Below are 24,426 nucleotides of genomic sequence, written 5' to 3'. Positions count from 1 at the left end.
TTAGTAGAGCCAGTTCTGGCTAGTTTTGATGAGCAGATAGTAAAAATGTGAAATGGATGGATACATTCATCAGATTTGGGTGATTGCTCTCCTGTACACTTCAGCTCCATTTCCAGAAGTCTGGGCCAGTCTTGGGTTCCAAAGATTCTTCCTTCTCACACCAGACAATCTGAACGATAATACACACACCTGGGACAGGGAGCTTAGAACTGACCATCTTTAAAAATGGGGATTTTTTCAAAGGGGCATGTGCACCCGAATGTTTATAGCAGCAATGTCCACAATAGCCAAACTATGGAAAGAACCTAGAAGTCCATCAACAGGTGAATGGATAAAGAAGATGTGAGATATATATATATAATGGAATACTATGCAGCCATCAAAAGAAACTAAATCTTGCCATTTTTGACGACGTGGATGGAACTAGAGGGTATTATGCTTAGTGAAATAAGTCAGTAGGAGAAAGACAACTATCATATGATCTCCCTGGTATGAGGAAGTGGAGATGCAACATGGGGAGGTTGCGGGGGTAGGAAAAGAATAAATGAAACAAGATGGGATTGGGAGAGAGACAAACCATAAGAGACTCTTAATGTCACAAAACAAACTGAGGGGGGTTGAGGGGAGGAGGGTAGGGAGAGGGTGGTCAGGTTATGGACATTGGGGAGGGTATGTGCTATGATGAGTGCTGTGAAGTGTGTAAACCTGGCGACTCACAGACCTGTACCCCTGGGGTTAATAATACATTATATGTTTATAAAACAATTAAAAAATTTAAAATTTTTTTAAAAATTTTAAAAATGGGGATTTTTAAAAAAATTTAAGACAGCTGGAAACATCAAATTAGAACATGGAAGTAGACTTAAAGTGTTCAGTAATGCAGTGTGTTTGTTCGGATGCCCCCAAGAATTAAAAACTTTTAAAAAAAGGAATCTTTTTCATATAAATTATTTGGAGGTCTCTAACTCACAATAAATATGTTCAGAAAATAGCATGTAGGGGAGGCTCATTGGTTTACGGGTATGATTCTCACTTTGGGTGCCAGAGAAATAGCATGTAGACTTAGTTGACAGATCTCTTTTATAGGAAAAACTGTGTGAAATGGGTTAGGCATGTCCTTTCAAAACTACACCTTATGTTGAAGATTCTTTCAAAGTATACCCTATGTCTGTGAAATTTTTCTAGGTTTACCTCACTTGATACCATTCTTGTTGACTTGTGAAAGTTTTTTGGTATTCTTTAGAGCATGATTATTTTGTCTACAAATCATTGTCTAACATATTATCCCATCCTTTAAACTTTGGACAGGGACATGTCCTCTGACGTCTATAACTCCTCATCTCAGTCTGAGCCTAATAATGCCATAGGATTCTGGACTGACTCTTATTTCTCTCATATACTTCATACCTCACATCTTCCTGACCTCCTCCATCCTAGCTTGTAAATTTCCAAACCAAGCCCAGTGCTTCAATAATGACCACCTACTGTTAAGTGAGAGCAGGTTTCCCTAGAGGTGTTTTTTTTTTTTTTCAGTTTACATTTTTGTATTGTTCTTGTTTCAAAAACACCCAAAATGGTATCCATCTATGAGTGATAGTTTTTCAAATTAATCTATAAGCCTAAGAGATTAATTGAAAACCATGGAAATAGAAAATTTTCCTTCCTTGTTTTCTAACATTGGAAATTAGTGTCATGGAGTAGGTTATTATAGAAATAGAGTTTATATAGGTTTATGAATAATATCAGTCTTTGGATTCTTTCCTTGCCTCACAGGAAAAAGTACTAATAGCCATCATTGTGACATAGTATAGGGTGGTGGTTGACAGCGTCTACCTGAATCCTTCCTTCCCCACTTATTAGAGGTGTAACTTTGGGCAAGATGCTTAACCTCCCTTTGTTTCAGCTTCTCCATCTGTGCAGTTTGGATTATGATAATATCTGCTCATAGGAATGTAATGAAAATTAAATGAGTTACTATTCATGTTTACATGGAATTAAAAGTGTGCTTGGGTACATAGGAAGCATGTAATAAATATTAGTTATTATTGTGGGAGGAGAACCTAAACCTAGAATTAAGCTCACAAGTGACCTGGTTTTCTAGAATTTTGAGGTCTAGTGATGACTGAGGATCAACCCTGATTTATAAAATTGCAGCCCTAAAACTTGGCTCTTCTGCTTGGGGACATCTACCTCTGTGTTGAACTCTTTCTGAATATAATCAAGTAAAATAAATAAAATGTATAAACTAAAAAAGGGATATTAAATAAAATGAAACAGAGGACTGACACCACCAGCTTTTCAGGCCTACGATTCTGAGCTCTTTCTCACCTATACTGCTCATGGTTACTAACCATTATGAGATCTGGACTAGGAAGGCTGAGAATATGAAATGTAAATACATGTCTTTTTAGAAAGAACATACTTTGAAACTAATTTCTAATTTTGATGTTTACTTTGATCTTTGACTCTTTTGTGCTTATTTTGATATCTTGACTCCAGAGAAGCTGGAGGAAACAGTCCTGTAAGTTCAGTATTCTCACGTCCCATGTCTTCTCCAAAATTTGGCATTTTACTTTTCATGACCTAAAATTATTGTTACTGCTGTTGAAATCATAAGCATCACTGCTGTCTTTCAAAAATATCACCACTGTGTTTTATTACGTATGTGGGGAAAGTACATCATTTAATGTAGTGAACATAATGGACTTAATAGTAATTAGAATTTGATAAGAAAAACTACAAGAAGGGGCCACTTGGCTGGAAGAGCTGAAGGCTGGCTGGCTAAATCTCACAGCGCCGTGAGCGCCCTCTGCTGGTACAGTCTAAGTCAGCACAACGTGGAGATGCTGTGGAGAAGAGGCATTTCCCATTTAATGAACACCTACTAGGTGCCAGGAAGTCTTGTAGCCACAGGGCAAATTTTCTATGATTCCCATAACCCTGCAATGGTAGATCTGATCATCTTCACAGTTAAATTGAATTTCCACTTTTAATCTCATATGTTTTTCTAATATTCTGAATTCAAATAGAGGAAGGAATTGTACAATTATTTGTACTCAGTAATTATTGTTTCTACAAATAAAAATATCCTAAATAAGTGACTCTTTATAGAACATAGAATAAAACAGTGTTCATCCATGCCTCAGAATTATTTAAGAAAAAATTGAGATATATAGGACTCATCTTTCAATGGAAAAGAACTTCACCTTTAAAAAAAGGAATTGGTCTTTTCCTGAAACGTAAAATTTCGTCATGTTTTTGAAAGATCAGATAAGTGTGTATGTTATTGTAGTAGCTAGAAAGTCAGACTGAGAACGCCAGTCAAATGTCTGAGCCGATGGGGAACCCACAGCCCCATGACTCAGGCAGATAAACCAAACATGTCATTGCATCCAAAAGTCCCAGGCTCCTTCACCCACAAAATATTTCACTCAAGCTGTCAGCAAGTTGTAGGAAGAAGGACTTGGAGTCTGATCTTTCCCCATGGGCATTCCTCAGTGGCAATGCCAAAATACCAAGAACCGATCTAAATTGAGGAAAAGGGCAGGGCGAGAGAGGGACCCGATAAGTGCCATCTTTCTTGAGCACTAGGAAGTTGACTGAATAGCCTGTGGGCAGATTTGTGATATTGTGCACATTTGACGGTGAAACAGAAGACTTAGAAAGTGAAATTGATGTCAGTTCATTCATATCTCTGAAATAGAGATATGAATAGAGTTCTATTGTATATGCGATAGAGTAATAGGAAGTAACAGAGATCTTTGATTTCTGACAAGTTTTTGGTTTTTTATTCTGACCCTTTTCATTAATCAGCCCCCCGGATTCAAGGAAGTTACTTTACTTCCTTCAGATTTAATTGTCTCCTCTAGAAAATGGAATTGATAACAGTCCCCTGCTGCTGCTGTGAAAATTAAAAGACTTAAACGTGAATGATGAGGCCTGGCAGTGATGGGCCACAAATATTTTACGGAGGAGGATATATGACATGCCATATGTGCAGTTTAATCATGTTTAGCTTAATCCTTAAAATAATAATAATGTCAACATCGACGAACATTTGCCTGCTTCCTCTGCTAGGCTCTGGCCCAAGCACTCCGCGGGTATCTCATTTACTCCTCAAGATGCTCACAGGAACCCTGTGACGTAGGTACCTCCTGCGGGCCCCAGCTGATCCTCCATCTTAATTTGTCCTACTCCCAGATCACCCTCCGTAAAGATCTTCAAACCTGCAAATGTTGTTTCCCTTCAGACCATCTGTTACTATCTTAAAACTGAAGAGAATAATATTTTGGAGAAGCAGAGACAAATAGAAGTGAAAGAAGAAGACCTCTCCAAAGCTTAAATCCCTGAGAATTTGGTGAAAAGTTCGCAGACGTATCCTCCTAAAGGATTTTTGTATCGGTCAATGGATTAGAGAATCCCTCTCTATATTTCGTTCCTGCCTATTGTACATAACGTCCCATTCTGTGCTGTGGACATGCTACAGTCAACAAAGTAGTCCATCTGCCCTCATGGAGGGGACATTCAGGAGTGAACAGCTAGTCTTCTGTAGTGTCTGTCATATTTGGCACTCAAAATATACATCGCATCACTCGGAGCAATGAAACTAAAACTGGTGATGTGTATAACAATCAAGAAAGGGTTGGAGAAGAATGGACCAAACTGACTTTGTACTAGCAGCCTTTGTAGTCACCTGACAAAATGAACTGCTCATTCACATTTATAGACATGTGTACAGACTGATACAAAATCCACAGATGGAAATAAAAAACTGAAGTAAAAAGCATACATCTTTTATTTTTTAAAAAAGGAATAAAAATAAAATAAATAAATAAAAATGAAATTTTAAAAAAGGAAAATGAAAAGTGGGTGTAATTTTTAAAATAAAGAATATGGTTTATTTTTAATATCTACTGGGAAAATGCATTCAGCTGTGCTAAGATTAGTCATTCTACTTGTACAAAAGCGTGGGAAATGATCACATGTTAATTTCTGCTGACCTCTTTTATGTTAAACCATGTAAAGTCCTTTTTCAATTATGAAGCTGATTTGATTTACTAAGAGTTTAGATTAGAAATGTAGGAGCTGGATTGAAAACCAGATTATAAATCATTTCAGTGTGACATTTGGATAAAATTTAAAGATAATCTGAATTTATTTATGATGTCCTGTCAGGGAAATTCAAGAGAATTAACTTTCTCATGACAGTTCTAAAAATAATCATTTCTGACCACATTAGAAATACTGTATTTCCACATGAAGAAAGTTTACCCAACATTTCATATCCTATTTTGATATCTAGCTGAAACCAAGGACAAAAAAAATTACAATTATTTTAAAAATGGAGTGTTGTCAAAGACGATGTAATATAGGAGAAGGCATTACCCTTTACATTGTAAAGCACACGTTCCGTTGCACATGGACACCTGTCGGGGGAGCTTTTCAGAAAATTCTTAGGTCTGGGTCTTAATCCGGATGCATCAAATATGCGGCTCCAGAAGTGGAGCCCAGGTGTCGGTACTCGTTCTAAACTCCCCCCAGGTGATCCTAATGTCCAGTTGCGGCTGAGAACCACGTTCTAGAGGCGTGACCTCGGGCAAACAAGGTTAAGGGAAAGTTCTGAAGACGGCCCTGAGCAGGAGCTGATGATGCAGATGGTTTACCTCTTTGTCAGAATTCTGCGAGCACTACAGAAGAAAAGGCTAAAAAGTTCCTTGAAATTAAGTAAAGCCCCAGAACGGCAGTGGTGAGTGACTACTAGGCCGTTCTTTGAACTAATCCTGTTTGGATCAGAGCTGAAAGTATCGGGGTATTACCGTCTCTATTGAGTGCTGCCTCTGCAGCAACAGCACGTCAGGCAGTGGGCAGGAGAAACCCCTATGAGCGTGTGTGTTTGAGCCCTTATCAGAATTAGTTTTTATTCCTTATGTGGGAGAATAATTGTTTCATGACTTTGTGAAATTTCTTCATGCCCATGCATTCTTCCTTTTGTGCACATCTTAGGATACAAAAGCACAAATAGAAGAAACTTAGTCAAACCACAGTTGAAGCGTGGAGCTGTTTTTTAACTTACCCCATTATCAGCACACATTTCTGGGCTGTGTGTTGAGGGGGCATAAGGGTGAACAAGGTGGGGTACTAGCCATGATGACTTAGGTTATTATTAAGTCCTAGAAGTAGGATCATTGCAAGGAAAGGAATGTAGTCGTGTTCGCCGTCACCAGAGAAACAGAGCCAGTAGGGTCGGTAGGTGGTAGCTGGGTAGATAGATAGGAGATTTATTATAGGAATTGGTTCCATCCCTGAGGAGGCAAAGTCCCATGATCGGTAAGCTGAAGAACCAGGAAACTGGACAATGTCATTGGGGTCCAAGGCCTGAGCAGCAGCTGGTGGGGAGGGAGGGGGTGATTGGTGTATGGCCCAGAGGTCCGAGAGCTTTGCAGACACAGACACGGAGAGAAAAATGCTAGAGCGAAGTGACCTTGAGAAAGTAGGAACATGAGTGGTTTGGCTCTCCTGTATGAGACTCTGAGCAATGAAGATTCCCTGGTGTCACCTGGTAGGCCTGATGTGCTATGGAATCGTGTACAGCCCCAGAAAACTGCTTAACACCATAGTTTCTGTGGTTATCATTGTAAAATTTACAGCTGAAAGAGCTGAGTTAGGAAACAGGTACTAACAATTGACCTATAGAACTCTTTGGCCCTTTTCATCGAGCAGTTTACGTGATCTTTTGTGGCTCTGTTTATTTGAACTCCAGGATGGCGTCTCTGGAACAGTAAATTTGTTTCTAAATATTGGGTATAATTGATGGTGTAATCGTGATGAAAGTGCCCATGAAATATGCCACATTTGAGGAGCACTGAGATGTTGTTTTTGACCTCCTTTTTCTCTTAACCTTAATTTTCCTCTTGCTCAGCTGCCTTAGTTAACCAAGGGACAGTAATTTTAGAAGGACTTTGGTATTTTCCGGGAAGATATTCTACTGAAGTGTCTGTTGTGATAAGTAACAGGAATTTCACCTTTGGGTAGACAGTCTACCATTTATCCATTTTGACATTAGTAAAAAAAAATTTTAAATAACTGGCAGCCTCGGTGAAAAGTCCAAACCGAACATGACATCACAGTGAAAGTTAAAGTTTTGTGTATGTCACTTTTCACTTTCCTTCCATTGTGTTGGCATCATGAAACCACAGACCTTCCCCAGAGTTGTCTTTATCCCCTCCTTTGCTCTCTTTCTTCCTTTCTTTTTTCCCTTTCTGTAATTTTTTTAAAAGATTATTTATCTGAGAGAAGGAGGGAGAGAGCACAAGCAGGGGGAGAGGCAGGGAGAGGCGGGGAGAGGCAAGGAGAGGGAGAAGCGGGCTCCCTGCTGAACTGGAGCCCAGCACAGGACTTGATCGGAAGACTCTGAGATCATAACCCAAGCTGAAGGCAGCTGCTTAACCCACTGAGCCACCCAGGCGCCCCCTTTGTTAATTTTAACAAAGAAGCCTTATGTTTCCATCTGGACCACCTTTTATCAAGGTTTGGGCTGCAGCAAACTCCCTTTTCATGCCAGGCTGACATTGCTTATCAACACCAGCATTCTGTTTTTCAGTGCTCTTCTTCCTTGTTCTCAAGTCCAGTGCTCCCGCCAGCTGCTGCCAATCGGCAGAAATAGTCCCTATTCTATAAGAAATCCGGCCAGAAAAACCGTATGCAGGTTCTATTGTAATAAGGTCCCATACCCTGAGGATCACCTTGAGGTAGTCTGGGCCTCACCTGGACCTACTGAGTCAGAATCTTCAGGGAAGACACCAGGAAACTTTGTTCAGTTCAGCTGTGTTGACGCGTTTTGCTGTTTGTCCTGAACAACATTTTGGAGAAAAAAAAATGTATACACAAACATCTTTCTTTTCTTCCTGGAAAACAAAATTCCTCCTGGAAAAACTACATGTCTCTAGGACCTTTACTGCAACTAACGTAACTTGCAAAATATCAGCCTTATGTACATAGGTGTAAATGAGGAGTTTGCCCAGGAAGCTTTATCTAGAGATCAGGGTTCTAGGAGACAGTGTGCCAAATGATTTAGAGAATGGTCACTATAAATGAATGATAATGTGGTACCAGTGACTGGTGTTCAAAATTAAGAAAAGGAACCTGAGTTCCGCATCCTTAGCCAGGCAGCCTGATGCAAATGCAGTTCCCTTTGGAATTAAGCTCAGGTGGAAGGGAACTGTCCCAGGGCAATTGAAGGGGGTGGGAATGAAGTCAGCAAAAAAGGATTCTGAGGGTACTACATCTTACTCTCCCCCCAAATCCCTTTTTAAAAATCACGTTAATGGGATCCCAGCTAGAAAGCAAAGAAGTCGCTCTAGCAGAAGAAAAAAAAATTACCTTTGGAAAGATCACTTTTCCTGGTACAGTTTAGAAGCACTCTGTTGCCCAGCAGGAATATTGACCTTTGGCTTTTTGGCTCTTTGTATTTGCCAAAATGCCTTCTGGTGTGTTTTATTTACTACTGAAATAATCTGTTTTTTCAGTTCTTTTTTATTTTGTTCAATATAGTCATCATAAACTAAATGTAAACCATAGGGCAGTTTGTCTTAAATGCTAGGGATTATTAATATGCTAATTAGACACAGCGACTTTCCCTGTGCTTGTTATCACCTTCCAGCTTCTATAAACTGAGACTTAAGCACTGGGGGCCATATTGTTCTCATTTTCCCCCTAAAGCCTCAATCCAAGAAATGTCTTAAAAAGTGCTCAGGTGGGGCGCCTGGGTGGCTCAGTGGGTTAAGCCGCTGCCTTTGGCTCAGGTCATGATCCCGGGGTCTTAGGATCGAGTCCCACATGGGGCTCTCTGCTCAGTGGGGGCCCTGCTTCCCTCTCTCTCTCTCTGCCTGCCTCTCTGTCTACTTGTGATCTCTGTCTGTCAAATAAACAAATAAAATCTAAAAAAAAAAAAAAAAGTGCTCAGGCAATATTGCCTGTAATGCTAGACACATGATCAAAACAAAGGTGCAATTTCTTTGCCGCAGAGGACACTGCAGCTGCTTCTGCACAGCCCGTGTTGGGTTAAACTGGTCTCTCACCACCTCCTTCCCCTAACCCCCCCCCCCCCAGTAATGTTGGTCACCCATCTCCCCAGGATGTTACCTGCTAGAGGTCATTTCTACAAACACAAAACACCAGATGTGAGAACCGTCCTGTTGCCCTGCATAACTCACCGTTACCCCCATCCTGTGCACCAAGTAGGAGGTGACAGAGAAGGAGGCATCAAGGGCATCTTGTACATGGCTGAAGGAGAAAACTTGGGGATAAGCATGTTTATTATCTCTGCTGTCTTAGAATAACATGGGTTCAAGATAACTAATGATACAATGTATCTTCAAATGCTGTAGGTAGCCCTAATGGAGAACCTTGTGGAAAGACTTGTCTGGAAGAAAGAGACAATCAGTGGTTGGGGGTCACGCTTTCCAGACAGCCGGGAGAAAATGGATCCCTTGTGGTAGGTTATTAGGGTTTGTCCACTGGTAACACTGTCGATTCAGATATTCTGGGTGTGATGTTCACATCATTTGGTCTACTTTTGTTTTATTTAGACTTGTGGGCATAGATGGAAAAATATATTTTATATAAAGAATGAAAATAAGCTCCCTACGGGTGTTTGCTATGGAATGCCCTCTGATTTACGGACAGAACTAAGTAAAAGAATAGCTCCATGCTATCAAGGTAAGGAATCATTTTTATTTTAACTGGATCAAGAGAAACAAGTGAATGCCTTTAATTTTTTTTTTTTTAATTTTCAATTTTGCATGTACAGAGGATGGGGGATAGACCTTTAAAATAGCTGTATTCTTTTTAACTACTCGAGTATTTTTTTTTTTTTTACTCAATTGCTGTAGTAGCTGCAAAAAAATGTGCTTTATGTTTTTAGGAATAGAAATTTGTCCAATTACATTTGAATAATTCTAGAATGTAGTTGATAATTATCCACTTTTACATTAAATATATTTTTAATTCTGTAAAAGTCTAATGCTGATCATATACCAGACACTTAAAGTCATGAAATTATGATTGAAAATTTGAGATTATAAAGTCTGACAAGAACGCTGAGACCTATTTAGATATTTTGCTTTATCTTTAGCTTCCAAGAATATTCAAAGATTCAATATAAGTGTAAGCAAATTTTTCCCATTCACTGTGCCTTTTTTTTTTTAATTTGCATGCATTCCTTGATAAGGGATTGGTATCTTAAGTTTGAAAAGATTTCCCGTGAACATTCTAGGCCATAAGTAATAGTAGTACATGCAGAGAGCTAGGACATAAGCAGTTAAAGTGGGAAAAATTAGGGGTGAATGTCAACAGAGCATTAAAAACAAATCTGTAGCAGAACTAAAATTCTAAAAATATGTCTTTGGAGAACTCAGAATTAAATATGTATATATTCCATTTTCCACTTTTTTCTAACCAAAATGATTACTACAGTATTCAAAGAATATTTCTATTATTTGACAAAATTTTGACCATGTGTGCGAATTCATATGGGGGGGGGGGTCCTCTGTGGTGTGTGATGTCTAAGAAAAGCTCATATAATATTTCTAATTTGCCTTTGAGTGTTAAGAATACAAAAGGTGAATTTTTAAATTATTAATTGAAATAAAACTCAGTCTAGTGTTCTGTGTGTTTTCATTCTCTATTTCTTAATGGTTTATAGTTTATACTTTAAAACATTTTCAGAGTAGAGTTTTTTTATTCATATACCCCCAGCCACATTCTACAAATAATTCAATATGGAGTAAACTTATAGTACCTAAAACAATTGGGAAATGTATTAAAAAAGGGGGGGGGATTTAAAAGGAGTGAAAAATCATGGCCAGGACTAGTATTTACAAATGACTTAACAATTTACTTCGTTTTTCTGGTTAGCAAAGCCAAAACAAACATGTGGTCCTGATTCTTATTTTTATAGAGTTTGCTTACGTCAGTTCTTTAGGACAAGCAGGGTTTTGTCTTCCTAGTAAGTTCCAAAAGCATCCGGTGCATGAAGGCTTTGTAGTATGAGACCCTCCATCTCCATGCAGATCTTAACTCCCTCTTACATTCAGCTGGGCACAATTTAGGAAGCCTATTTTAAATGCAAACCTGGATGGGGAGCTACAAGTCCTACATCTATCTTAGATATGCACTTGACAGTGGTTTTGAGTGTATGCTGCATGTTCCTCCCATGAAAAAGAGGTAGAGGTCCATCTTTTTATTGCTGCTTTGGAAGGATATCTTTGCGGATTAATATGAAAGATTTGTGATATTACATTTTATCAAAGTGATGATTTTAAAGATGAGATAGTATAAAATATAGACCTTAAAAGGTCTATTTGTAAGGATTTGGAAGATTAACAAAATTATGCAAATTTTACCTATTTTTTTTTTCAATGAAACCCTGAGTTGTTTTTCTACTTCATTTTAGATTATGTGAAAAAATTTGGAGAAAATTTTGCATCGTGTCAAGCTGGAATATCTAGTTTTTACACAGAGGTAACAGTCCAAAAAACAGCCTTTAAATGTTTACATATTGGATTTTGATTCTTAAGATTGAGACTGTGATATTATGCTTTATAGTTAATAAAAACTGTCTCTTAAAATTGAGTGTATTACAACTTAATTTTTACTACTCAGTATTCCACATATAGTTTGAAAAAAGGTTAATATTTAAGATGACTGTATCATGTAAGACCAACTAAAAGTCTACACTAAAGAATACTACTTGCATCAAGAATTGTTTTTATTATGTTCAATTAGCCCACGTGTAAGTACATCATTAGGTTTTGATGTGGTGTTCGATGATTCATTAGTTGCATATAACACCCAGTGCTCATCATTTGATGGGAATCAAAAGTAGCTATTGTTATTTGCTTTAACGTAGATGTTTAAAATTTCCATCCAGATATGTTACTTTTAATTACTAGTTGAGGGAGAAAAGCATATGAATCAACATCTTTCATTTAAATTATTAGAAATAAGAGATTTAAAAATTTATTGTCTTAAGTTAGACATGTTCACAAGCTCTGTTTTTTTTTCTCTAACACTCAAGGATATACAATCAAATATCATAGTTGTATCCAACCCCCAAATCTTCCAGTTTTCCTTCAAAACCCATTAAGAATTTATGACTGTTTTCTGAATCTGTGGTCAAGCTGTATCAAGCCTTGGGTCAACAATTTCTATAAATATTATTTACTATGTTTTTTTTTTTAAAAAAGACTTTATATTTAAATTGACCTTTATAAGAGTTCAGTATTGTTTTGGAAAGGTAGAAATAGGTTAAATACGTTTGGTTGCTAAAAGCTTTAATATTTCACTGAATATATCTGTTCATTCTAACTTTCCTTTTGTTTCCTTTTCCTAAATTTGGATTTATCACCTAATATGCCCCCAAATTCCACTGGATTTCTTTTTTTCTAAGCTAATATTGTTAAGAAAATGTCAATGGCTCTTTGCAAATAGGAATAAATTAAGTCCACTTTTTACTCTTTGGCAACATGTGATTCTCTCCATAATAAACACTAATGAATTACCCAGATACCGTTCACTTTAACAGAAACCACACTGCTTGTCTCCTAGAAGCTTAGTCTAGTATTCCATGATTCTTGCTTCAAATTTAAAGTCCACTGCTAAGTGACTGAAGTGAGAGTTTCTTTTCTGAAATTGTGCTTGTAACAGGCAAAAATATATTAACTGACTTCTTTTGGCTTTTTTCAGATATGTTTTTAAATTCATCAAATTTCAGATTTTAGAAATGTATTATAAAAAGATTCTCATCATTATTTACTTAAACTGTATATCTGGAGGAGGTTTGGGGTGGATTAAACTTTGAGTTGGTAATAAATTGTTTTTTATTTTTTGTTTTTTGTTTTTGTCTTACAGGACTTAATTGTGATGGGAGCCCCAGGATCATCTTATTGGACCGGCTCTCTTTTTGTCTACAATATAACTACAAATAAATACAAGGCTTTTTTAGACACAAATAATCAAGTTAAATTTGGAAGTTACTTAGGTACTGTAAAAATTGACAAACTCTAATCATCTCAGTCTTACAGATACAAGTTTCCCTTGTGATTACTAATCTCTTCAAAAGATCAAACTAGCCAGTAGCAATTAAAAAGTTCAGTAACTATTGCTTTAAGGATATAATCTATGAAACTTAATACTTTACATATTTAAATTACAATCATTACTATATAGTTAGACTAGAATTCCTGCTTTAGTTTACTCTTGCAAGCTTGTATCTTTATGCAGTCAACTTGTTACTGTAAAGGTTGCATCTGTTGAGTGCTTACCATATCCCAGGAACTTGTGTAAGCACTCCGCATTCATTTAATCATGTATGAGTAAGTGTAGTTTCTTAAAGGGCCAAGTGAAAGTCATTTGGGCTGTCGACAGCGTTCTAGACAATGGGTAACATTATGAAGCATGTGGATCTAAAAACAGCTCATTGACCTTCGCCTCATAAGTTCTTAGAATATTTCCCAGAGTTTATTCTTATCTTCTTTCCCTCCTCTTCCTCCTCCTCCCCTTCCATTTCCTCCTCCTCCTATGCAATAGGACACTTTAGAGTCTATATTTCTATAGAAATGCAAAATTTTCCTGGTTTAATTAATTCCTCTGTTACAGCGAAAGGGATGTTTTTCCTATAGCTTCTTAGGAAATACAGATTTAAGTGACTTGCTTTGAATGTAAGCAGCCTATACCCAGAAATGATTACAATAAGAAAAAGCAGTATTTTTCCCATTCAGACAGTAAGGATTCATTTCCAAACAGAGGGAATTCATTTATAATTCAACATTTACTTGTTTATGGTTGAGGGATATCTGGAAGTGTTATAAGAAATGTAATTTGGGGGTGTCTGAGTGGCTGAATCAGCTAAGCATCCAACTCTTAGTTTCAGCTCAGGTCATGATCTCAGTGTCCTGGGATCAAGCCCCTCTTTGGGCTCTGCACTCAATAGGGAGTCTGCTTTAGGATTTCTCTCCCTCTCTCTCTGCCCCTCCTCCTGCTCCTGTGCATGCTTGCTCTCTGAAATCTTTAAAAAAAAAAAAAAAGTGACTTGGTATTATGCCTTTTGTCATATAATAAAATATTTTACCTTTTGTGTCATAATACACTTTTGTTACAATAAGATTTCATGGAGAAAAAGTTGAAATTTAGGAAGTTCTTTTACTTAGAGTTTAAAATGTTCTATTTTAGATATCCAAAATATTTGGGTTGTAATCCTAGAAGCTAGCATTTCTTGGCACTACATAGACACTAACCAAATGTAAAAGTGCTGTCTTTAATTTCTAGGTCTTGGACATGTAAGCCATGAGCCTAGTTTCATAACACATAATAATTGCTTAAAGCATAGACTAAATGACCAGTTTTGAATATTGCTAAGCTAAATATTCTTAAAACTGTTTAGTCATTTGGAGTTCAGTCTCCATTACTCCTATGAATGGATTTGTGATGATGTAGTTTACGCATTGCAAATGATAATTCTTCCTACTTTTCTCCACTTGTTTGAAGGATACTCAGTAGGAGCTGGTCATTTTCGGAGTCCACATACAACTGAAGTAGTTGGAGGAGCCCCTCAACATGAACAGATTGGTAAAGTAAGAATTACATTTTTATTTCTTTATTTCTACACCAAGTTTCAACAGGATTGCTGGAGAGATGAGATAATAAAGGAGGAACTGCCAAAATGGTAAGAAGTGAAAGCTAGTCATGATGAGCCGTGCTCTGCATTTCGTGGTGAAATTGCTTTCAGATAAAAATCTATTAGAAGAGCTTTAAGGAAAAATTCTACAAGTCAAATGAGGCTTTTCTTTCTTATGAGTAAATTGTCCCTGAAATAAAATGATCTCAAGGTGTCCAGGGAATGGATTAACTGGTTCACATGTTTATAGATGATGGGATATTGAGATAGCTGCATGTTTGGGGGTTAAGACCAGAAAAGAAGATGTTATTTCTGGTTCTGGTTTTTGTTATGTTATTGTGTAGACATGACCAAACTTTTCTGAGCCTTACTTTGAAAAGTGAGGCAAACAACACTTGCTGTGCCTTTGGGGATGGATACCATCATTTTTGGAGAAGACGGTTTGGCAAGGAAGTCCTGATGATGAGAATGTGCTCCCCCTAAACCTTTTGAATCCCTCTGAAAAGGATTTTCAGAAGTCCATTTAAACTGTTAACACGTTATGAAAATTGATGTTTGGATCCCCTGAAGAATTTTTTTTGTAATGTGATAGCAGTCTGAGTTTTTCTAATTCCTTTCCCAATTGCAGGCATACATATTCAGCATCGATGCAAAACAACTAAATATCTTACAAGAAGTGAAAGGAAAAAAGGTAACGTCTCCACCTTCAGTATCACTGAGGGCTTTTGTGAATAACCCTGCATTTTTTGTCCTGGTGACTGGATCTGGTTTTGTTTTCGGGCAGCTTGGCTCTTACTTTGGAGCTTCTGTGTGTGCTGTGGACCTCAACGCAGATGGCTTCTCAGACCTACTGGTGGGAGCGCCCATGCAGAGCGTCATCAGGGAGGAAGGCAGAGTGTTCGTGTACGTCAACTCTGGCTGGGTGAGTCTGATCATTCACCAGCTGGAGGCTGTTGATGGGATTACGGGAGAAACTGAAGCTCTCCTTCTTCCAGAGTTCTGCATCTAGATTCTTAGGTTAATTTTACTGATGAAAGTAAAAACTCTGGTATTGTACTAAATGCTCTAAAAATGTAACAATGCTGGGGGATGGGAAGCTATTGATATTCCAGAAGCAGGAGATGAATTGTTCTGATTTTTTCTACTCACATCTTGGCCTTCAAATAGTTGAAATTTCTTGTTTTCTTCAAATAGTTGAAATTTCTAGCTTTATTATGGTCCAAGTCTAATTTGAGAGAATGATTTTCATATGTCCCTCAAAATATGGATTTATTATTGGTTCTGTTGTGAATGTCTTTAATTAAAAATATTACTAGAAGAAGATAAAGTATAAAATGCTTTTATTGACTTAAACAGTAAGAAACAAGATGTGTTTTGATAAAATGTTAGTTTGCACGATTTTTGTAGATGATATTGCTAATAAGAATATAAAATGGGCATAGTTTACAGTAGTTGGGCATAGTTCTACAGTAGTTGTAGAACTAGATAATCACCGCTTACAGTTGAGGTTTAAATTATGGGGGATATTGTGGAGTGGAAACTGACCACTTCAAAATTCAGTTTAAAGAGTTTGGCTGACCTTATCTTGTCAGTCTTTCTTGGCATTAAATGAAAACAAAGAATTGATAGGGCCCTAATGGGGCTGTCTTGGTCTGTTCCTTTAATTAAAGAGTAAGAAGGGATTTGTGAGAAAATTGGGTCATTTCTTAAGGCACAGGATTTTTAATCAGGATACAACAAAGTAAAATCTGTTTCAAGAAGGTATTTGTAATCTTAATGGGTTTAGAGCATTTAATAAGTTCCTATATTAAGCATCAGACTAAACATTGTACAATTCAAAAGAGAAATGCTGTCTTATAAAGCTGAGATTTTCAAAGCTCCAAATATAGAGCAGCAAAGTTATATATGAACTGGGATTTCTATAGACTGTGTTTAAACTTAAATTTAGTAGTAAAGTCATACCATTTACAAAGCGATCATTCATATGTCCTTAATAGCAATATTAAGCTTTACTTTTTTTTTACATAGACATTTCACATTTCCCTATCCATAAATGGTCTTCTTATATTAGCTATATCCTCATTCTGCATACTTTTCCTTTTCTTTGTAAAGTGTTTCCATAAAGCTTAGTTATAATTTATCATCTATACCTAAAATCGGAAGACATATGATCTTTTTTTTCTCATCGAAATCCTAAGCAATTCTGCAATTCTAACAAGAAAAGACAGATTAAAGTGTATCTCTTTTGTTTAAAGGACAAGTAAAGAGCCCTACCCGTAAGGCTACCCTCCTGTTCTTTGCTCAAGCCTACCCTGAGCCACCACTGTTGAACCATAGGGTAATTTCGTAATTGACTTTAGCTTTTAACACCTCTGACATAGGTGACCTTTGTTCCCTTCTAACTTCCTATTTGTTAACTCTCTAAAATGGCACTAACCATTCCCTAGCATTATATTACCTATTTATTCATCTGGTTTGATATTGTCTATTTTTCTAATGGAGTATAGACACCGTATGGAGAAGAATCTTCCATCTTGTTTACTGCTGTTTCTTTAGGGTTTCAAAGAGTAGTGGAGAAATGGGTGCTCAGTAATTGTTTTTGAATGCTCAAGAGAGAATGATACTTGAATGAATCTTGCTTCCACCTACTTCTATTAAAATAACTCTCAGACATCCCCCAAAGAACTCTTGGTCACTGTTCTCTGACTGGAGAATACTTGAGGAGTGATCACCCCTCCTTGAAACCCTCTTCCTGGGAACTCCAGTGCCATTCCATTGCTTTAGGTCTGTACCTTCTCATCCTCCTGGAAGCCCTTTCACCCTTTTCCCTTATTTAGGTATTTCCTTGAGCCGAGCCCTCTTATCCCTTATTTCTTGATAAAAATCATTTACTGTTTCTGGTGCCAATGATTCTGTCTATAGAGATGATTCATTAAAAAGAAATAAATAAACACTTAGTGGGTATCTGAAATGGAACAAATACTATGAAAATAGCTGAGAATAATCTTAGTCCTGACCTCTATGACCTCAGGTTGAGAAAAAGACCTAAACATGAGAGTAAAGAATTGAATACAACATGGTAAATAGCACATTAGTAGCATGTACAAAACAGAAGCAGCAATTCACTGTGGTCGAGAAGGATTCACAGAGAAGTACTATTTGAACAAGACAAGTTTAGGAGTTTTGTAGTTGGAAAATAAAAGGTGAAGGGTGTTTCACAATCACAAGCAGAAGAACTTGAATGTGATTCGGGAATGCTGAGTAGACTTGTTTAAGAAGAGGAAAGGATCCTCTATGATGAGTAGTGAGTAGATTTTTTTCTTACTACAAAGGAGTGACATGATCAGAGTTTGGAAAGAGGTCTGGTAGTTGTTCTTATAATGACTCATTATTGCAATATATTGAATGTCTTAAAGTAGTAACTCATCTTCTAACTTAAGAGATAGCAGTTGACCAATTCATGTTTCATTGCTGTGGTTCCATTGCTACGGTTCCAAAGGCCAGCTTCATTTGTGCCAGCTCCTCTGCACTGAAACCTTCAGTAGCTTCCTATTCTCTAACTGAAAGTAAATTTCCCTTAGAATTCAAAATACCACACCATAACACTCCCATCTGATTTTTTTTTATCTCCTACATTATACATACCTTTTATAATAGCCAAGTTCTTTGGAATTTGTTTTGCTGATAGTACTCTCTATATATCAAAATTATGTCCACCCTTCAGTCGCCACCTTGAAGGTCATCTCTTATGAAATCTGACCTTGCTTTCACAATTAGATATGCTGTCCTTGCTTCTTGATGATACCAAGTAGTTTGTACTTGAGTCATTTACATGTTTGTGCTAAGCCTTCCCTGTAACCGGGCTTCTTCAGAAGGGGAGTATGTCTTATAGACACACTGCCTTCTTCTCTTTTGCCTGTTCACTCTTTGCATAGTGTATTGCCTTTAGTAGGAACTCAATAAATATTTGCTAAATTGAATTATCAAAGTGATTTATTGGATTTTCAAAGCTAGGGATCATGAGTTTGACAATTTTTATGTCCTCTGAGCTCTAATCATACTATTATATGTGTTGACATACTTGATAAATATTTATTGAATTGAACTGAGATGTGTGTACTAAAGCTCAGTCTGTAGTTTGTCCAACTTGTTTGAAGCATTAGAAAAAAATCCATATCCAATTACAACGGTAAATCATGTGTAAAGTTGTCAGGGAGTGTTATGATGACACTTTTCTCCCCTTTTCTGTCTAGGGAGCAGTAATGAATGAAATGGAAACAGAGCTCATTGGAAGTGACAAATATGCTGCAAGATTTGGGGAATCTATAGTTAATCTTGGTGACATTGATAATGATGGCTTTGAAGGTAATTAAAAAAATCTAATTCAGTATTTGATTTCTGCTTTGAAAATGATACACGGAAGAGAATAGGAGTGGGGTTTTAGGTCATTTGCCGTTCTCCAGAAAATGGAGCCAGAATATTACACTATTTATTTTCTTTTTAGTGTTACATCTGACTGCTCCTCACTTGTCAGTTATTGATTCTTAATTGATCAGACTCCTTAGACTGTGCTATTTGATGACAAGTAGGGTAAAGACACTGACAAGACCCAACAGAGGCTAGCTGCAGAGATGGAGCAGAGATCCAGAAGTTTCCTAGTGTTCAGCTGCTGTACGGTGGAAGGATTTGGGGAAATGTGTGAGAGAGATTCCTAAGCGGTGATGAGGCAGCAACGGGTAGACCCAGCAGTAATGGCTACTTACCAACTGATATGGAAGCCTCTCCAGAATGGAGTAGACGGTACTGTCATTACTGTGCCTGTTGCAAGGATAGCATGCCTGCTATTGAAATACCAGTGTCTACCAGCCTTCCCTCTTAAACATTGACTTCTTTCAGTCTAATACTGAGGCGTAACCAAGTCTGGTAAAATTCTGCATAAAATGGTGAATGGATTTGAGAGGAATGTGTGTAATTTCTAGAGTTCAGCAAGTCAGTATTTTATGCCTTCAAAACTCAGAATTGTCTTTCCTCTTGATATGGTCATTGGCAATTGGTTTATCGTGGTGTTAGGTCAAAATTTACTTGGATATTAGAAATAAGTGAGGGACTACTTTAAGTAGTAGTTTAATTTCTGATCCCTAAAGGCTTCATTCTACTTGAAATGCATAAAATGTGTTAGTCTTTGAGAGGGAAGTTAGCAGGTTATTGGATATATATTTTGAGTATTTAGAATATATATCACATATTGACTATATGAACCCTATTAAATATAAGAGCATAATTTGGTATACAGATATTACCATTTCTAGAGTTTTTCTGTTTTAAAAGGAAAAGGAAATAAGTATATATTTTTGTGGTTATTATGGCACATGTGACATTCTACATTAAAACTTCAATAAGGTTTTATTATGATGTTACATTTCACAAGAATTGGCAATTCTGCTATTTACTGAACACTTAGTTTGTGACAAATGTATCAGGCCAGGTATAGAGTATTTGCTATAATAAATGCAAACAAAGGAAATGGTGGCACCCTTTTCTATAATTTTATAATCAAATGGAGTATAAAATTAAGTCAAAATGTCCGTGACAAACCCGAATCCCTAAAATCAGAGTGGTAAAAATGTCATGGACAGTAGGCAGTTTTATCAGTCCAGTCGCTGGGAGAATCCCAAGCAGTTTTCCGTTGGTGCAAGAGGGATAGAAAGTGTTCTGTCTATGAGACTTGGGAAGAGGAACTGAGGGGAGGACCCCAAGAGCACCAGGCATTTTTGCAGGCTTTGGACAGCACTTGTGTCCTGGAGTCCTCAGCTTTCCACTCCTAAAGGTAATGCCTCTATGTCTGGAAGATTATTATTCAACCGATTATTTTTAATATTTCAGCATATTCAACATATTTAGCATAATTTGTGCTATTTATAATTTCATTTATGATTCACTGTTTACATTTAGTAGCTACATTAATGCTTACTTCAGTGCATGTTTGCATAGCTTTTTCTACTTGTCACTTCTAATTATTTTTAGTTTTACTGAGATGTAATTGAAATCTAACATTACATAAGTTGATGGTATACAACATAATGATTTATGTATATAGTGCAAAATGATTACCACTATGAGTTTAGTTAACATCTGTTCCTTCACATAGTCACAATTTTTTTTCTTGTGACAACTTAGGATCTACTCTCTTAGCAACTTTGAAATAAACAATGTCTGTAACTCTAGTCATCATGATGTATGTGTAATCTCAGAACTTTGTCTTGGAACTGGAAACTTGTACCCTTTGACCTTTACACCCAATTCTCCTACCCCTCACCTCTAGCAGCCCCCAATCTGATCTGGGTCTGAGTTTCCTTTTTTTTTTTTTTTTTTTTTTGAGATTCCACCTCTAAGTGAGGTCATGTAATGTTAGTCTTTCTCTGACTTACTTCACTGAGCAAAATGCCATCTGGAACATATATGTTGTCACAAAAGGCAGGATAATTTCTTTTGGGGGGCTGAGTAGTATTTTTATTTTGCTAGTGAGAAAGCATTTTGTACATTTTAGATGTTAACAAGCCCCCGATGGTTTGGAAACAGGCTCAATACTCCTTCACTGAGGCCCTTCCCACCATGTCTGCCTGGGTGAGAAAGCAAGGCACCTCAGTTTTATTTTTCTTTATGTATTTCCATTATTTCTTTACCCCAACTTCTGTCTTATCTAATGGTTCTGAGGTAAATGGATGAAGTTACTTTTTGTTCATGGCAGGATGTGTGGGATTGTATAGAAAGGGGATAAAATCTCACCTGTTCTTTTTCCTTCCACCTCCAGGCAGAGATGCAAATCAGAGTTAATGTCCTCTTCCTAATGTGCACCCTTTCATGGTGTTTTCTGTAGTAGACCTAAGTTATTTTTGCAATCCTATTCTGTCCCTTTTTTGTGTTAAAAAATATGAATTTCCTTTGTATTTAGAAAAGCAAAGCAAACCATTTTCTAAGGAGATAATCAATTTGGCATCAATTCTAGCATAAAAATTGCATCAGAATGATGAGGAAGTTAGGGAAAAGGTATGTGAATGGACCTACATGACAGAGTGCCTGGCAGACAGCATTCAGGATTTCATCTCTAAAGGAGATTTGGCAAAATCATTTCTTTTTGGTTTAGGTTTTTCACCTTGAGGATTTTTATGTCACTTTTAGACTGTATGTTTGAATAATTTTTGACCTGAGCCATAAAAAAATTCTATAATTTTAAATTATAAGCTGCATTATTACTTTATGTGTCTCTGAAATAAATATTGATACATTTACCAAATCACGAATCAAGCAGTTCTTTGACACAGAACTGGAGAAGTTTTCAGGAGAGGAGAACACTGGGCTCAGCCTGCAGAGTTAATGATTCCATAGAGTGTGGGGTGGGTGAGCACAGCCTTTGGAGCCAGGATGTAGGTTCTGCGTCCCAGCTTCTTCACATCTGAGCTCTGGGACCTTGAGCAAGTTACAGTCTGTGCCTCCATTTCCTCATCAGAGTTGGGATCAAAAAGTACTTACTCTTGGGGGTGCCTGGGTGGCTCAGTGGGTTAAAGCCTCTGCCTTCAGCTCAGGTCTTGATCCCAGGGTCCTGGGATTGAGCCTCTCATCGGGCTCTCTGCTCAGTGGGAGCCTACTTCCTCCTCTCTCTCTCTGCCTGCCTCTCTGCCTACTTGTGATCTGTCAAATAAATAAAAAATCTTAAAAAAAAAATGTACTTACTCACTAGTTATTCGAGTTACATGAGTTAGTACGTGTGAAGTCCCTAGTGCGGTGCCCACGTTGTCTTAAGCATTATGTGTTCGCTGATGTTAAAATTATTGTGATTATACCAGGGATCATTGTTGTAGTTTACACTAACAATGAAATAAAATGTTCAGATGGAAAGTAGGAAAAATTGTCAAAAATGTCTGTCTGTTCTGTATGTTGTGTACCAAATGGCATTAAAAAAAAAAAAAAACGGAAAAAACATGTACTTTCCTTAAAACTATAATTATTGCTAAAATTTTAGTATTTTCTATAACTGATGCAAATATAATCTTAGCAGAGTTTAAATCTTATATATAAGATAGGAAAAGACTGAATGCAACCCTCGTGTCTTCTGCTTGGAATGACCTTGACCTGGGCCTTTTTATTTCATTTGAAAAGGCCCATTTGTATTGTTTCAAGACATGTACCTTACATCACTATGACTAGTAACTGTTACTGCAGGAATTTCTGCATATCAACCCCTTTGTAGCCCAGGCTTAGCGAGCTTTACATCCTAGTTACTTGGCCGAGTATAAACCGGCCGTGAGGAATGGCTTCCGTAACTGTTGTCTTCAGTGGCCACAGGCCACTTCTCCTCACACTCCTTTCCTTACCTCCCTCTTCTTCTCCCCCACCCCCCACCCCTTTCTGCTCCTTCCTCTGATGTTCCTATGAGTAGTTAGTCTGTGCATATGTGGCTCCATGTATTTCAAACTCACCGCCATTGTTCATGGGTGCCATATTGCCCCTTTGTCACCTGCCATTATGTGCCTGTTGCCTCTGTCTAAACTGCCTTCAGCCAACTTTCACTGGGTCTCAATACCTGGGTCTCAGCCTGGGCTTCCTCTTTTTTTGTGAAGCCTTCCCTCATTTCCACCACCATCTTGTATGGGGTGTTTTTATTCCGGCAAGGCTATAGTTCCTGTTCATGGTACCCCCCTGTATGACCAGTGCCTGGAAAATGCCTAGAATATAGTAATTATCAGTGAATTGTAAGTCAATGATTGGGTATAGTTGTATATGAGAATTTAAAATAATTTGCACAGATCAAGAGAGCAGCCTTACTATGTCTAAACAATAAACATAAGGTATGTCTATCATTTACTTTTTGATATTAGAATAGTATAGCATTTGGAGCACCTGGCTGGCTTAGTTAGTAAGACCTGTGACTCTTGATCTCAGGGTTGTAGGTTCGAACCCCACTTTGGTTGTATAGATTACTTAAAATCTTCAAGAGGCTCCATTGGTAGAGCATATGACTCTTGATCTCAGGGTGGTAAGTTTTGAGCCCCAAACTGGGCATGGAGCTTACTTAGAAAAGATTTTTTTTTTTAATTGTACAGCATTTGGCATAGAACTATATTTAAGGAAGGTTTTTATTCTCATTGAAATAGTCAGAAATGATCACTGTAGTTGTTAAAAGTTTTAAATCTGATAAACTAGTAAATATTGACTTTATGAAAGTAAACTTTCTCTATTTTAGGTTTCTATTGAAGTAATAAGAACATATTACATGAATATACCCAAATAAATAGACCTGATACCTTGTAACACTAGTGAAATGCTTTGCAACCATAAAATATTATATTTCTCCTGGGTGTTATATATTTATTGCCCTTAAGAAACCATGTCATTCATAGTTTGTTTTCTCTTGCTTATGTCACTCAATTAACTCCTTATTTTTTCTCCTGCCATCATAATCTGACACGAATTCCTTGTCATTAAAAGTGATGTAGTCATTACTTTACAGAACAGATTCGCTTTCCAAAATCGAGTTTGCACGTATGTACATGTGTAAATACAGATATCCTTAAAAAATATCTTAATTACTTTCACTGGAACAGGAATTTAGAAGTGATGTTGCAAATAAAGTAGAACCCAGAACTCAAAATAGAGAATCTTAGGGTTATAATATTCACAGTTGATAATTTATGTGCTGGGGTTGTCCTATGCTGAGGGTGAGTTTTTCTCTTATGACCACATGCTATAGGTGA

General features: G+C 37.2%; 1 protein-coding gene across 17 annotated transcripts in view; it reads left to right on the top strand.

The window, feature by feature from the left end:
* The window catches only part of ITGA4 (integrin subunit alpha 4), a 220,344-nt gene that overhangs the window by 150,106 nt on the left and 45,812 nt on the right, over positions 1-24,426 (top strand). For all 17 annotated transcript variants that reach the window (XR_014300465.1, XR_014300466.1, XR_014300467.1 and 14 more), the window contains 8 exons: positions 9,387-9,493; positions 9,588-9,717; positions 11,453-11,520; positions 12,910-13,039; positions 14,545-14,630; positions 15,303-15,365; positions 15,459-15,596; positions 18,928-19,039. Coding sequence is in view for 10 of the 17 variants with exons in the window: in XM_082690224.1 (XP_082546350.1) it covers positions 9,387-9,493; positions 9,588-9,717; positions 11,453-11,520; positions 12,910-13,039; positions 14,545-14,630; positions 15,303-15,365; positions 15,459-15,596; positions 18,928-19,039 (834 nt within the window). In the remaining 7 variants the exon portion in view is untranslated. The remainder of the gene's footprint in view (positions 1-9,386; positions 9,494-9,587; positions 9,718-11,452; positions 11,521-12,909; positions 13,040-14,544; positions 14,631-15,302; positions 15,366-15,458; positions 15,597-18,927; positions 19,040-24,426) is intronic.

The sequence above is a fragment of the Mustela nivalis genome (assembly GCF_964662115.1).
Source record: "Mustela nivalis genome assembly, chromosome: 11".
Classification (NCBI taxonomy): domain Eukaryota; kingdom Metazoa; phylum Chordata; class Mammalia; order Carnivora; family Mustelidae; genus Mustela; species Mustela nivalis.
Note: the sequence above shows the minus strand (reverse complement) of the source record. Positions and strands in the feature narration are given on the sequence as shown.